Raw genomic sequence first — 16555 nt, forward strand, 5'->3', positions numbered from 1 at the left:
TAAATGACATCAATCAGCCCGCATCATCCCACTGCTGGGCACAGCCTCCATTTTACACTACCCTTTCCGGTCCTGCGCTAACTTTTTCCAAAACTTTCCCGCCGTTGCATCGAAGTCATCTGACCTTCGAGCCGCTGGTCTACAACCTTTTCCCTGGTCAATAGCCAGCCGCAGCAGTCAGCTTCTCAATAAATGTTTCTTGTTTCTTGTTAAGTACTTTATCGCGTTATAAATTATTTTATTAAGTATCCAAAATTATTTATTACCTAAAAGTCACTAAACATTCTACTACAACTTTTGCCATTGACATGACCGGTAGTTAAACCAAATTAGTGGTGTTCGGGTGGCTGAACTGGCTGGACAACACACTGGAAATTCCTACCAACACGCAATAAGCCAGGATGGTGGAGTATAGAGCATAAGTAGGTATCATACTCTTTCACGCCAACCACACGCCACGTTAACCACAGATCATAGAAACGAGAGAGATAATATGCCAGCACTAAATTACACAAGTCCGTATGTCGCCTGTTAACTCACGACGGCGTGTGAACCGGCCGCACTAAGTAATTTTTGGCTGGACCGCTAAATTGTATAACCCGCCGTTCATTGCGTAGTAACACAAGCGCTAGTTGTAACTACGCGAAACCAAAGAAGCAATGAATGACGTGGAAAGTTTTATAATATGATCGTTGCCTCATATAATGTGCTCGTTTTGTGCATATTTCGGTCCAGCCATCTATACTCCTGCGACATATCTATATAATAAGCAATCCATGTTTTTAACTATAACTAAACTACGTACCACTCTGAAAATAATCTGATATGGTTCTTCCTAAATCAGATGCATTAACTGTTATTGTGATCAACAAAAGTATAAAACTAACGTGAAACCGCATCTCACGTCCAACAAATAAATAATTGTTGTTCAACAATAGATAGGGTATCAACTATCTGAAAGTCTTTACAAAGTAAAACATGCACCACACAATCATGTAACACCCGAAAATCAATTAAACAGGATTGTAATGCAAACCATAATACTTTATTGAATTGGTTCCGTTAAAAGATAAGAAATAATGAGTAAAGTAACTTTTCAAGTGAACATAATTTTCAATAAGTATATAAAGAAGCAGTTTGCATCATGAGACCTAAATATGCAACTGCATCTTTTTTTCTTATATTGTCCGTAGTTCTAATAAATTGTCCGCACGGATCCTGTAAGAAAAAGATAATGCGTGGGTACAACATGTTTCAACATTTCTTTAGAAAACTCAACTGTAAGAAATAATTGTTATCTTTTTAATTGTTACAGCTAAGGCAATTGGTAAGTGAAAACCCTGCAGAAAGATTTTATAATAAATATACCGTATCACTATGGGGTAGCTTCCCTGGTAAACACACTAGCGGTCATGAGTTAGACAGTAATAACTCTGACACCAGGGTTGATGAGGTTGGTAATTCACCTCGCAACCCACACGATAATAGTAGTAGTAGTAGTTAGACAGAAGGGGATCCTAGTCAAGTGGCAAATACTTCGATGTTATAATGGGTATCGTATAACCCGTCCGAATTAAATGGCCAGAATCAAACACCAGGCCGCTAGGCAACGACGTCATCGACCAAGGGTCTGTAAGCGCCCTTACGAGCGTCGAAATAAGAACGTTTGCAACTTGACTAAGTCCTCTGGTCATACACGTTATGTGGACCCAGCTTCAAATACCAAGCACAATTACTGTTACTGTTTTAATTCGTTTCTTTTTGAAGGCAGAGAAAACCTTTATGATGATATTGCATACATAAATGAACAGAATAATGCACATGTAACTGAAAATGATGATGACACAAATTCACCTGAAACCGATGATAATGTAAAACTTGACGTTGAAGAGGAAGATGATGAACTTGCCGACAATGATGCTGAAGCACTTGAAACCGATGGTCCTGAAGAACTTGCAAACGATAATCCTGAAGAATCTGGAGTTGATAAAAATACGAAACAATTAGCGAACGACTATCCAACGGCTGACGTAATATCTATTATTTTAAAATACCACATACATTTCTTTTTTAGTTTATAAATGCAAAAATGACCTTGTGTCCTTCGATCATATGTATTTTTGAGTCTGTCTGTTATATTTTTACGCATAAAGTGCTGGGCCGATTTGGATGAAAGATGATGAAAGATGATGATGCACAATATAAGGAGATAAGTAACGTGTTCTCTCTCTCTATTTAAGAGCTGCGCTCTTGTCGGTGGAGTAATCGCCAAGTAACGTTATATAGATAGAGAAATGTATAATGTATGCTGCATAGATCGAAACCTAGAGACAGATACAAGAGCCCTCAGCGCTCCCCATTTGTCCGGCCAAGGAGCTCATGCAATGAGCCAAAAAAAATAACAAGACAGACATTATAGGGTTAGGTCTAGAAAATTATAACAATACCAATTTCCATGATAACCGAAATCCACGCGGAAGAAGGAAAAATAAATAATGAAAAAAATATATAATAAAAAAACGCGACACACATCAACACAATTGGTGCGCGCGGAAAACTAGTAAAATGTTTCTAATTCTGTTGTTCTAATGGTCATAATGTACGAAAACAAAAATTGGCTTACTGGAAATGAGTTGGGTTTCTCAATAAGTACTGGGTTTAGTTATTTGTAATAATAGCTCTAAGACTTCTAAAATTGTTTTTAAAGATTGCTGGTCTTATTTGTGTATGGCAATTTTTTAATTGTTGTACAGTCATGAGCATTATCATGTACCCACTTTAGAACCCTGTCGCACTATCATATTTGACATTTAATGAGGCTTTCGTTTTAAATTGTCAAAAAAGTTAATGTGACATGATTGCAAAGTGTATACATATTACTACTGGTGACCGTACGTCACGCCTATTTCCCGTTGAGGTAGGCACAGACCATGGAATTTCACTTACTACGATCCTGACTCCAGGTTCGCTTCCTTCACTCATTAAACACTTCGTGCATGCTGGCCGATTTATTTGATGCAATTGATATTTAAAAAAATATTTTCTATTAAATGGCCTTTTTAATAAAAGGCCTGTGAAGTAAAATATCTAAGAAGCTTATTGGCGGGAACGTTAACGACATGGTTGCCTTCTTCATTGAATAATCTAAATAGTAATTAATACGAAGTGGTGTTTTGTGGTTAATGATCGCATTATGTAGTCGGAAAACATTCGCGATAGTGTAGTGTGTGTGTAGTGTATTATATCGGAATATTCAATAAACAAATTGTACCTATCTATTTTCGCTTCGTGCCAAGAAGCCGCTTCGTAACTCGAAAATTTGTGCGGATTTTAAGTTAATTCGCTTGGGGTTCGGAGTAGGAGTCTGCTCCGAGAGTGGGCGCTTAGATTTCATCATTCATCATCATCACCTTTCATAATTTCATTAATCATCATCAAGAAAAAAATACGTAAGACTTGGCTGTATGAGCATAGTTCCCTTCGCCTTGCCCTTCGGGGAAAACCAAAACAAAAAAGTAAGATGTAATGCTGATGTACTTGCGTAATAATTTTTAAACTTTTCAGACTGACCAACCACTGGATGATGTAAGCTATGGGATAAATATGAGTTGCTGGGTTACTACGAATGTAAATGAACTCTATAAAGTCTTGGACGATCTGGATGGTAAAGCTATTTATTTTAATATCCTTCTTTAACGTTTGTCGCTATATCGCCACACGAAAAACGTAACATACGATACCGACGACCCGATTACTCTAGCCATAGAGGCGGCCAATCAGCTCGCGACAACAAACACTTCAGAACCCCGATATCGACTCCGCCGGCGTGGTAGACGATTTTCCTCATTCAGCGCTTATCGCTATCGACCCACTAGGGTCGATTAATTCTTATCAATATTATCCTTCCGTCCAACTGGACACCCTCAGGCCTATTAAATTGTTTTGTACCGGGTGAGAGCCCTCAGCGCTCCCCATTTGCGACAAATCTACAATAATCACGTCATAACGAAAATAGTACCTATATTTGGCAGATATGCCTGGATTAATTGCTTATTTATTTTTGTTTATGATGTAATTGTCTTGTTTTTGTGTGTGGCGTCCTTTTATAATAAACTATTTATGTTCTATTAAATTTTATTCTATTTTTTTTTAATTATAAGGCAGCTGATCGAACATTTTTGTTGCATTTTGTAACTGTTCTATTTTAAGTTAAAGAGATTTTGTATTGTTTTGATTTTTTACAGAAAAGTACTCGGAATCACGATCAACTTTCCACAAGAACGTGCTAGCAGACCACATGGATGACAAGATGTTAACTGTAAGCATAGAATAAGCAATAATAATACATAGATAGATAAAATACTTTATTGAGCACAATGGACACAAAATACAGAGATAAGAACAACATATACAGAAAAGCACAACAGGCGGCCTTATTGCTCATGCAGCAATTTCTTCCAGGCAACCTACAACACAAAACAATATAAGAGACACTCTCCGTTCCGACACAGAATAAAAATACTACGTATAGCTCATGAGCTCATATAGCATGAGGACCTCGGTGGCGCAGCGGTTAACGCGCTCGGTCTGCGATTTTTGAAGTTAAGCAACTTTCGCAAAGGCCGGTCATAGGATGGGTGACCACAAAAAAAAGTTTTCATCTCAAGCTCCTCTGTGCTTCGGAAGGCACGTTAAGCAATTGGTCCCAGCTGCATTAGCAGTCGTTAATAACCACCAATCCGCACTGGGCCCGCGTGGTGGTTTAAGGCCCGATCTCCCTATCCATCCATAGGGAAGGCCCGTGCCCCAGCAGTGGGGACTTTAATGGGCTGGTGATGAGATGACTACGTATAGAACGGTAAATTTCCGCCCCGCACCATATCGTATAGGGCGCCGACTTCACCCCCTCTGGGTGTTACTTTAGTTGTAAATGGCCATAAGCCGCTAAGGAATAAAGGGGAGAGCCCGCAGGCTGAATGAGATTTTTACATGCAGTGTCCGGGATGGTTCCATCCGAGGTGACTTCCCAATTTTCGTAACCGCTTACGTAACCAAAAGCACACATTACTTTATAGTTACTACAGTACGTTTGGCCTAAGGTACCTTGTACAATGTCACACACACAGCTGCGCATGTGCGAAACTTCATCCTGCACAGTGTGTATAAGAACTAGATATTTGTTTGGAGTAAGCTTTCAGCACACCCCGGACACTTCATACTACAAACAACCTCAATAAAACATTTCTATTTCTATTTCTATTTCTGTGTGTGTGACGTCTGACGCCATACGATTCAAGTCGGGGGGGTGAGGTAAACCTGGCTCAGACGCTGGTGGGGAGCGGAGAGATGCCGTTCTATACGTAGTATTATTCCTTATTCTATGCTGAAAGTTAACCTGTAACAAAGTACTTAATTGGAAGATTCTATATTGAAATAGAAGCCAGTCTAAAATGATTTAAAAATAATCCAAAATAATATTTTTTTATACATTTTTTATAATGAATAACGTAACAAAAAAAGACAATGCATTTGATTTTTTATTTAAATTCTTTATTATGTTTGCCTTTTTATTTAAATAAATACTTACCTACCTATGATATAATTTGTGTAATAAGTAAGTAATTCGGTTATCAGAATATGCTGGAGACCCGTGGAGCTGCGTTTGACGCCATTGCACAAGCTGGAGGCTACATGAACGATATTCCCAGCGGGCTGAACATCGGCGGTTACAGCATGATGAGATTAGAAAACAGCTTGCTGTAAGTAGCGGTAATAAACTAACACACACACACACACATTAACACACACACAACACACATTGAACATACACACACAACACACATAACATTAACATTGAATTTTTACTTTCTTTGACGTGATTTATTGTAGATTTCCGGATTAACTATTTGGCTGGACAAACGGGTAGCGCTGAGCGGTTCCCGCAGTGGGTAGGGAACCTCAGCTCAGAGTCGTCTGAGGGGATCTTCTCTTCTATCGTGTGGGTTGTGAGGTGGTTACCAATCTCGTCAACTCTGGTGTCTGGGTTTAAAGGGGATTATATTTGAAAGAGTGAATGGACCCTAGTGGGCTGATAGCGATAAGCGCTGAAAGAGGGAAATCGTCGCCGGCACGATCGGAATCAATATCCTGAAGTAGCACCAAAGCAGCTAAAGCTTTTAACATAAAACTATGGGGTGGGACTATGGTTTATTCCTGTTACTCAGTTTTTATTTTGACGAATATAAATATCCATCGTGGTAAGAAAACTCATTTTGAGGTCGCAGGTTCGAATCCAGCATAGGCCTAAACCAATGCTTGTCGAATTTGTTTCCGAATTCATGTTTGGATCATAAATGATAATCTGCTCAGCGGTGAAGGAAAACATCGTGAGGAAATCCACATTCCCGAGAAATGCAATTTCGGAGGTACGTATGTGACCTAATCTGTATTGGGTAGGTTTTCCCTTCGCGGGTCGGAAGGTCAGGCAGGCAGCCGCTTCTGTAAAAAACCGGATTTGTCAAATCTTCTGGTGAAATAAGCGGACCTAGTGAAAAACGGGATAACGCTAGGGAGATGATGATAAATACCCTATCATGATTGGCCAGTCCAGATCCTTTTCAATATTTTTTTTTCCAGTTGATAGAAAGTAGAATCTGGTATAACAGCAAAACCTTTTCATCGTTGTGTACTTGTCGATTTGACTTGGAAGACATTCTCTAACTGGACAGATGGGAAGGCATAGTCGTAGACAAATAAAGAGAAAAAGAAAAAAATAAAATAAATAAAAATAAACCAATTTCATAAAACCCTAAAAAAAAAAAAAAGACATTCATGAATTTATACCCTCTTCTTGATACATTTGACCATAAGTAGTAGTACTTACATCCACATCTAAAACTTATTTCTTTCCAGGTTTTTCTACCGGGTGAAGCTCAGAAACGACACATACTTCCGCGTCGACTTCCTGAAGAACGATGTTTTCAACATGGTGCTGATGGCGAGGATCAACCTTAACGACCTGCACCTCATAGGGGCGTATGAACGGTCCATAGTAGACCGAGACCCCACCAAGCTGTTCTACCAGCCTACTTATGGCGAAGCAGAGTAACTTATTTTAATTATTACAGAATCTTCAATGAGGAACTTTCCAGGTCACGTTCCCCAAAAAAACTATAGATGGCACTGTACAACGTTGCCTTCGTTTAACGTTCTAACAGACATATACATCTTTTATCTTTATTTTTGGGCATAAATGATCACCCTTGTTACCTTCTTCTATCGTGTGGATTGTGAGGTGAATTACCAACCCCATCGACCCTGGTGTCAAGGTTACTATTAAGCCGCCAAAGACCCCTGACATGTCTTATGTAACGACTACAAACTTACATCCGTAAGCAGTAACCGGGTCCAACGGCTTAACGGATCATCTTACTGTCCGAAGTATGATGAGGCCCTTCCGAGGCTTTTGCAGTAGCGGTCACCGTGGGTACGTTATCTGTGGCAGTGCCCACAGTGACAAGGCCATTTTTAATCCCCCCCCCCCCTTGACAACAGGGTTAATGAGGTCAGGCATTGACCCCGCATCTCATACGAAAGAAGTTTTGGATGGATAGGTAACTGTAGAATGCGTTGCAGGTTGTTGCTAAAGAATGTCAACTACAAATTGGAAGGTCGGTACCGCCTGGTGCAGGGGCAGCTGTGGGTGGAACATGTGGTCTCCGAGTTACGCCTCCAAGATATGTTGATGAAAGTAAGTCAATAAGCTATTCTTTAAGTCTAACGGCCTTTGTGGTCCTATCGTTAAGCGTTAAGTTCACAATCCCGGGTACGAATCTGGGGACATATCAGAAAAACATTTTGTGATCCCCAGTTTGGTTTGGATATTGCTGGCTGATCCGTCAGAAGGCGGAGGTCCATGTTACTCTATGGGCACGTTAAGCAGTCGGTCCCAGCTACTATTTGCCTAAGTGACTATGTAGTCGTGACGTGAGCCATATCAGGTGCCTTTGGCGGCTCAATAGTAACCCTGACACTAGAATTGACGAGGTCGATTATTGGCGTCAGAACCCACGCGAGAGAAGAAGAAGAAGCAATTCATTGCAACGTGAAAGTATAACTTCAATATGAAGTTTTGAATAGGTACCTGCATCAAAGCTTAAGTTTTCCGGTTTCCAGAGGAAGCTACAGAATTACCTTTTTTTTTACGTGACTTATTGTAGATTTGCCGCAGATGGCATTAACTACTTGGCCGGACAAATGGGGAGCGCTGAAGGCTCTCACCCGGTACAACGTTTAAGACAACAGGCCTGAGGGTGCCCAGTTGGGCGCGAACCTCGGCTCAGGGCGTCGTCTGAGAGGAAAAATATTTGAAAGAATTAATCGACCCTAGTGGGTCGATAGCGATAAGCGCTGAATGAGGGAAATCCACGACCACGCCGGCGGGGTCGGTATCGGGGACCTGAAGTGTTTAGTGTCGCGAGCTGATTGGCTGCCTCTATGGCTAGAGTAATCGGGTCGTCGGGATCGTATATTACGTCCTTCGGACGCCGATACTTTTCAGTACCGTCCCTAAGCGGAATGTACTCGGAAGCCGCAACTACCAGGGGATTTGGGTGGTGCGGAGCAGAATCGAAAAAACGTTTGGAAGCTAATTTGAGCCATTGGGCAATGGTTGGCAGACCTATCAAGTCAATGTGCAGATTTTCATTGCGAAGGAACCACGGAGCTCCCGTGGCTTTCCGCATGAAACGATTACAGAATTACCAGAATTCTACTTACACACTACTATCGTTTGTTTTGGTTCTTCTTGTAGTTTTAGTTGTCATAAAATAAGGAATAATACTACATATAGAAGGGCAACTCTGAGCGGCTGAGAGGTTTACTTCACCCCCCTCGGTCTTACTTTAGTCTTCAATCGTACGGGCGTTAGACGTCACACACACAGATGCGCGTATACGATAACGTCTATAAATTTATGTGTAAAACGAGGTTTTTTGTATGAAGTGTCCGGGGTGTGGTTTTGTAGTGCTTACCTAATTATAATGTTTGATGTTTCAGTATGCAGGTAATCTGACAGACTGCGACAACCCGCCTGAAAAACTGCCTAACGCAGCTAGAGGTACAGTCACTTTAAAATTCAATTCACATAGTTTTTTTTTTATTTTAAATATATGTTTATGCTCACGATTATATCCCTATTGGGGTAGTCAGAGAAACATCCGTTGCAAGATGAACAAGTATCCACACCTCACCGAAATGTTGTAGCGAGCTGATGGGGCGCCTCTATGGCAAGACATAAAGAGCCGTGGTAGCCCATTTAGTAGAACGCTTGATTCCCATAGTGAGGTCACGAGCAACTGCGGACACCCTCAGGCGGCTGTCTTTTTTGTACCGGGTGAGGACCCTCAGCGCTCATTTGTTCCGCTAAATAGTACCATTGGAGGCAAACATAAGTCACGTCAACCTGCATGGAGGCGGAGAAGACAGCGGCTCATGTTCTACTGGAGTGTGGAGGAGTCGCCAACTACCGGGCCAGGCACCTCGGCCTGACAGGGTGCCTCCCTGAGGTGGTCAGCAACGTCAAAGGACTGTTAGACTTCCTTGGGGAACTACGCTGGCTGGAGTAATCCAGCCGTTTCAGGTATCACGCAAAATAGGCGCACAGACGTCGAGTTGCAGAAACCGGCCCACGAATACCAATACCAAGTCACGTCAAAATAAAACGCGATTTCATACACACTTCCGTTTCCCGGCCCGGAACACTCCCGGTAGCCCAGTAACGTATATGTAACATTAAGGGCTCAAAATAACGATTTTACAACCTTTTTATCCAGATGAATTCGTGCATAGACTCAAAATTTGCTTGGATGTGTGGATGAAAGATTACTTCAATGACTGCCTGAGGGAACACAGTGTAGAAAAATTTATTCCTGACGATATTCCGTAAGTAAACATAAGTTCTATTCCATCTTTATTTCGTTACATATTTCGTACTTTGCCATCACAACTCATAGGCTTTTTATACTCCTACCTAACAATAAGGGCGAGTTCCAAAATCCTGAGTCTACACCCGGATTCTCAATACGATTCGTGTCCGTCAAAAGACGTATCCGAAGTGGTCGTTGAACTTGTATGGTTTTGTATGGTAACTTACGCAATACAACCGTTATCCGATATCTGTAATTAATTTTCAACTATCCGTCATTCTCGGACTCGAGTTGGATAAGAGTAGGAAGTGCGAAAACACCCCTTATACGATCACGAACAGTAATAAAGAATGAATGGCCACATTCAAGAATTTGTAATTTAGTGTAAGTTTGTAGTTTTGTAAAAATAACAAAGATAAAGAAATAAACATTTTTATTTTATTTATTAAGATGTCCCTAACTCCACTTATAAACTTTAAAACCCTGTCGCATTAAATTACCTCACTTCTTTTTAAAAATTCGCACTAAATTAAAATTACTTTAATGCGACATGGTTGTATGTAAACTATTTATAAAACAATTATAGGCATATTGGGTTGTTGTGGCCATTAACAAAATACATACTTAATTATAAAATACTATTTTTATAGATTTTGTTTTTATAGCACTCACCTTTACTTAGAAACTTACAAACCCGAGACTTTTTCCTTTTTATTTTCTTTTTTGTTTAACACTTACACTGATTAAGTATCATACTTACTATTTTCTTTTCTAGCTTTAGTATTTTGATAATTTGCTAAATGCGAAAACTCAAGCCAATCGAGAGAAAAAATACTTACTATTGCCTACGGACCAGTGTTGTTGCAACCACTATCGCAACCACACTACTATGGACTACCCCGCCTGTGATGTTCACGCATTGTCCGACCAAACCTTTCTTTTATTAGAGGTCTTATAAGATAGCGTTTACAAATCTCGTCTTAAACCTTTACAGTAAATATGAGAAGGAAAAAACACTCGCCTTAAACGACTTTGTTGACAATGTAGTGTCACTGTTGAAGAAACGATTACATGAAATTTCTCCACCATGCGCAAACGTGAAAGTCGCTGATTTCACCATCTTTGCCGTCAATGGAATCGTAAGTATCTAATGTTAGATTTGTGCGCGTGATAGAAATCGCTTTAAACTCTAAGACCGCCAATCGATTCAAAAATATAATAGATTTAAATCCCAAACCATAAATAAGTAATTATACTTATTAAAAAACCTAACCTAACCTAACCGCGTTAAAATCAGGGATATGAGGCTCCCGATAGTTTAACACTGTTGCAAGAGCCATGAACAGTGTATTATACTTTTTACTTGTTTTAGATTAAGCTATGTTTGTTTTTTCGGTTTTTGTAATATTTTTTTAATTATATTTTTGTGCTCTGTAATTAATTCATACATAGCAAAGGACATATCAATGCCCTCATCGAGGCTTCAAGGGATCCATTCGAGGACTAGCTTTTATTTTTGTCAAATGGTCAGTTTGGCCTAACAAGCTAGCATCGTTTCCTTTCTGAGTACCTACTTTGTCTCGATGTGGCGCATTGTAAGGGCTCTTTTAGTCTCTTCTCCCGTGTGATGTTCGGTTAATTGACGTCATAAGATATGATGACGTCAATAACCGACCTCATCAACCCTGGTGTCAGGGTTACTATTGAGCCGCCATAGGACCCTTACAAGGTTCATATAACGAACGACTACATACTCAGGGGTCTTCTAGATATAAGCAGTGCCAGCCCTAGGGACGGTCTGAGGTGTGCCACCGCACCGGGTGCCGAAATAGGGGGGGAGTCAAAATCAACCAAGACTGGTTCACCCTGGCCGCAAGCTAACTCCATCGGGTTAAATTGCGGCCACATAAAACTCATACCGGGTGGCCGTAAGCAACGTTTTTAAAAGATTAAATATGTAAATTTCGATGGCCGTAATATTGCCGTGATATTTTATTTTTAACATTTACACTTTTATTCTTGAATGTACCTTATTGGTTTTATGACATTTACTATATTGACACCGGTCCTTTCGAACGTAATCAGTTTTCGTTTACGGCTCAAGGGACCACGGTCCTTTCAATGTGGTCCTTTCAACCTAAATACCCAAGGGACAGGGCTAATCGAAACATTTTGTATTTTAAGGGGCCGAGGAGTGTCACTATGGGGTCTCGAACCAACAAAATTGCTATTGTTATGGTGAACAGCCGCCGTGGTCTAGTGGTTAGAGCGTTAGGCTCACGATCTGGAGGTCCGGGTTCGATTCCCGATGGGGACATTGTCGTAATCACTTTGTGAGACTGTCCTTTGTTTGGTAAGAACTTTTCAGGCTTGAATCACCTGATTGTCCGAAAAAGTAAGATGATTCCGTATTTCGGAAGGCACGTTAAGCCGTTGGTCCCGGCTATTAGCCGTAAAAACAACTCCACCAACCCGCATTGAAGCAGCGTGGTGGATTATGCTCCATACCCCCTCCGGTTGATTGAGGGGAGGCCTGTGCCCAGCAGTGGGACGTATATAGGCTGTTTATGTTTATTATATGATGAAATAAATTAACATTCCATTGATAGCAAATAAAGTTGTTCGACGGTGTCCTCCGCGGCTTGGACAGCATGTATCGGCAGTCAATCGCTACCACTAGCAAAACTGGAAACACCTTACGGGTAATAGACGCAGTCATCGCCTTCAGCAACTTAAAGGTAAATAAATAAATAAAAATTGTTTATTGTCTTAGAAAAAGATCGACACAACAATAGATACTATAGCTAGGACACACAAATGCTACAGACGTATAACCCTGCTACCTGAACTAGGAGACCTGTATCTCAGGGAGCAGTGTTCAGCAATTACATCTTTTATAATGTCAGTTGAGGCAGACCATAGATAAATTAAAATTTTTTGACAATAAACTGTGGTAATAAGAACAAATAAACATGCATTTTGTATGGTAAAAAAGTAAAGTAAAAAAGTCAAAATAAGTTAAGTATAATAACACATTTTAATGGCTGGGAGATATTGCTATTTAGCAATAAGATCGTCGATTGTAGGAAGGAAATAAGGTGACAACGAATCGAATACTGATTCAGCTCAAGATTCTGAGTGGAAATTTAAGTGGATTTCAATTGAAATTTTCCGTCGCAAAATTCTTTGTTATTTTTATTTATTTTCAATTAATTTTCTTAACTTTTGCTGTCGAAAATTCCACTTGATATTCAAGCCTATTTCCTGTTGGCAGATACCACGGAATGACCAAAAAACTTATAAAAAGGACTCATGACCCCATTCATTATATTACTGTTAAAATAGTTTACTTCACACATATACATTCATTCAAATACAAACACGCTCGCTCACACACACACACACATATATATTTTTTTTTAATTTCCTTTTGATGTTATTGTTTTTTCTTTCTACCTAAAGCTGGATGGCGCCATAGCATGGCTCCATCACAGCACAAGCTGAGCATTTCCTTTCGCCCGCAATCGTAATATTCATTATTACCTAGTACTTATAGCAAATGTAAATTGTTTCTGGCAATACTTACATTTATTTTATTCTTATTCATGAAAAACAACTCGGCGTGAATTATTTGCAGTTGGAATACAAATATAAGGCCCTATTACCAAATCACACCGAGGAACCTCCAGTGGTCGGTCTCTTCGTCCTGTCTGCTGATGAACTGGTGACGGGTTTGAAAATATCCACAGTTCGAACTGCGAAAACTATCGACGTTCTGTTTAGTTACTTAAATCAAACGAGGTGTGTATTAAATTGTGTAGTATAACTTAAATAAACAGCCTATATACGTCCCACTGCTGGTGACAGGCCTCCCCTCAATCAACCGGAGGGGGGTATGGAGCATACTCCACCACGCTGCTGCAATGCGGGTTGGTGGAGGTGTTTTTACGGCTAATAGCCGGGACCAACGTAACGTGCCCTCCGAAGCACGGAATCATCTTACTTTTTCGGACAATCAGGTGATTCAAGCCTGAAAAGTCTTTATCAAACAAAGGACAGTCCGGTCAGTATAACTTAGAATAGTAAAAAATTACACGTAAGTTCTTGACTATACCACACCCCGGAAGTGTCCGACACTTCATACAAAAAACCTCGTTTTACACAGACACTACACATTGACGTTATCATACACGCGCATCGTATGTGACGTCTGACGCCCATACGATTGAAGACTTCTCCTTCCTCTATCGTGTGGGTTGTGAGGTGGATTACCAACCCCATCAACCCTGGTGTCAGGGTTACTATTGAGCCGCAAAAGGCATGACATGGCTCCTACAACGCCTACTAACTTACATCAATAAGTAGTAACCGGGACCAACGGCTTAACGTGCCTTCCGAAGCACGGATCATCTTTCTTTCGGACAATCAGGTGATCATAACCAAACTAGGGATGACAAAGTGATTTTCGTGATTGAAGACTGAAAGATTGAAATCGGTATTCTTAGTTTACTCCAGTAAGGCATGACGTCATTATTTTGTTATTATTATGTTGGCAGTATGACATGCTCGACTCTAGTGAGTAAAGTCCTCAACCAGAGGACGTAAATGTCAACTTAGAATACCAAAATGCTCATCTGAGGCCGAGCCGAGGAAGAGTTGAGTGAACATATTAGAATGCACTTCAGGGAGGCCGCGATCTACACGAGCTCATTCCACCATCCCCCTTTTAGCTTCGGACTTCCAGACGTACGGCTGGGTTCCATCTCTATTTGCAAGATATCACAACTATTCGCACAAAGCGCTTCGCATCGTCCTTCATTATTCGCACTGCTAGGGAGTGGAATTCTTTGCCGTCTTCTGTATTTCCGAATGCATATAACCCGGGTGCTTTCAAGGCCAGTGTGAACAGGTACCTTCTGGGCCTCGTCAATGCCTTCGGGCAAGTCTGGAGCCAAGAGTAAACCCATCAAAGGTAAAAAAAAGAATGCGCGTGTTAGGATTACTAGCGTACCCGGCTTGGAGTTTGCGTTTCACTAATATATTTTTATTATCTTATTTTGCAGGGGTCTAGATCTAATTGTAGAGGGCTTGTTAAACCGCAAGATAGCCAACTTCAAACATCTTCTCGAGAACCAACTCATCACGCTGATGCTCAACGAGATGATCAGTGAAATCAGATCTCTTGAAAGCATAACCAGTTGTAGTAAGTTTGCTTACTGTCCTATAAAACAAACATAAACAGCCTATATACGTCCCACTGCTGGGCACCTATATTGCCATTTATTTTATTATTGGTGAACGTAGCCTGAAAAGTCCGTCATTGGCATCACGTGATCCAGTGGTTGATCGTTGGGCTCACGATCCGAAGGTCCCGGGTTCGAATCCCGGTGGGGACATATCACAAAAATCACTTTCTGATCCCTAGTTTGGTAAGGACACTACAGGCTAATCACCTGATTGTCCGAAAGCAAGATGATCCGTGCTTCGGATGGCACGTTAAGCCGTTGGTTCCGGTTACTACTTACTGATGTAAGTACGTAGTCGTTACATGAGTCATGTCAGGGGCCTTTGGCGGCTAAATGATAACAGTGACACCAGGGTTGATGAGGCTGGTAATTCACCTCACAACCCACACCATAGAAGAAGATCACGTGGTTTCCCAGGATTTGTGCCTGAATACTGGCGATAGGCTTGCCCCCTATAATAGCGAGGAGTGAGTGTGTAATAATATGCTATACACCTCTGCCTTACCCTTCGGGTATACAGCAATAAAATTAAATGATACGTTTTATTTTCAGCACCTTCGTGTGTAGGTCATTTAGACCCAGGACAAACAGACAATCCCCATTCAAATAAATACGTCGATGGATCTATGGACTATAGAATAATCAGGGAGGACAGCATAGAGTTCGAAGTACCTGTGGGTCATAATCAAAAAGTCAAGAAAATGCACCTCAAATACAGAGAGCAGCTAAATCTCACTGAAAAAGAAAGAGCAAGACGGCGAATGAGGAAAAAAAATATAAAAAATAAAAACAAAAAATTGAAACCGAAGAAAAAAAAAGGAAGGTACTAAAAGCCGACGGATCATTGCATTGAATGTAATAGAAAGATCATGGAAATAACTATAATAATGTGTTTTGTTTCATTTTTCTTCACTGACCAACCAAATAATAACTTATGAAATGAAATTGCTGTTTTCTAATATTGGATATCTTGCGTTCTATTAGAAATACCAAAATCAAAATAATATAAAATTAAAGCGTTCATTTGTTTTTACCCAACTGCGGCGGAGCAAAAAGGAGGCTTATATGTTTGACCGCTATGTATGTATGTATACCCAACCGAATATTTGGAAAAAAATAAAAGATTCCAATATCTATTAGCATGTCATTGGTCACACGAATCCTTATTCTTCCTATTACTTAATTATTCATTTAGTTTTAGTTTTTTTATTGCACGAATCCGCCTCTCCAATACATTGATCTTTCATCATTGCTTTAAAGCAATAAGACCGACAGTGCATATTTTATCCGATTGTTACTGTCTTGTTGACTTCCGATAATGTGAAAAAAAACATATGACCCAAAATCTTGATAATAAGGCCAAAAAATTAAAAAGCAACTGTC

The 16555-nt window shown here is 40.3% G+C and overlaps 1 protein-coding gene across 1 annotated transcript; it reads left to right on the forward strand.

Moving 5' to 3' along the window:
• Window positions 1–825: 825 nt before the first annotated feature.
• Window positions 826–16025, forward strand: LOC126372015 (uncharacterized). Its single transcript, XM_050017514.1, is given in 14 exon segments — window positions 826–874; window positions 1316–1327; window positions 1768–2030; window positions 5635–5759; window positions 6913–7104; window positions 7636–7750; window positions 9058–9118; window positions 9834–9942; window positions 10921–11065; window positions 12536–12664; window positions 13564–13727; window positions 14990–15129; window positions 15725–15926; window positions 15929–16025. Coding segments are annotated over 14 exon segments (1803 nt in total).
• The last annotated feature ends 530 nt before the right edge of the window (window positions 16026–16555 follow it).

Source organism: Pectinophora gossypiella, chromosome 13 (genome assembly GCF_024362695.1).
Source record: "Pectinophora gossypiella chromosome 13, ilPecGoss1.1, whole genome shotgun sequence".
NCBI classification, from domain to species: Eukaryota; Metazoa; Arthropoda; class Insecta; order Lepidoptera; family Gelechiidae; genus Pectinophora; species Pectinophora gossypiella.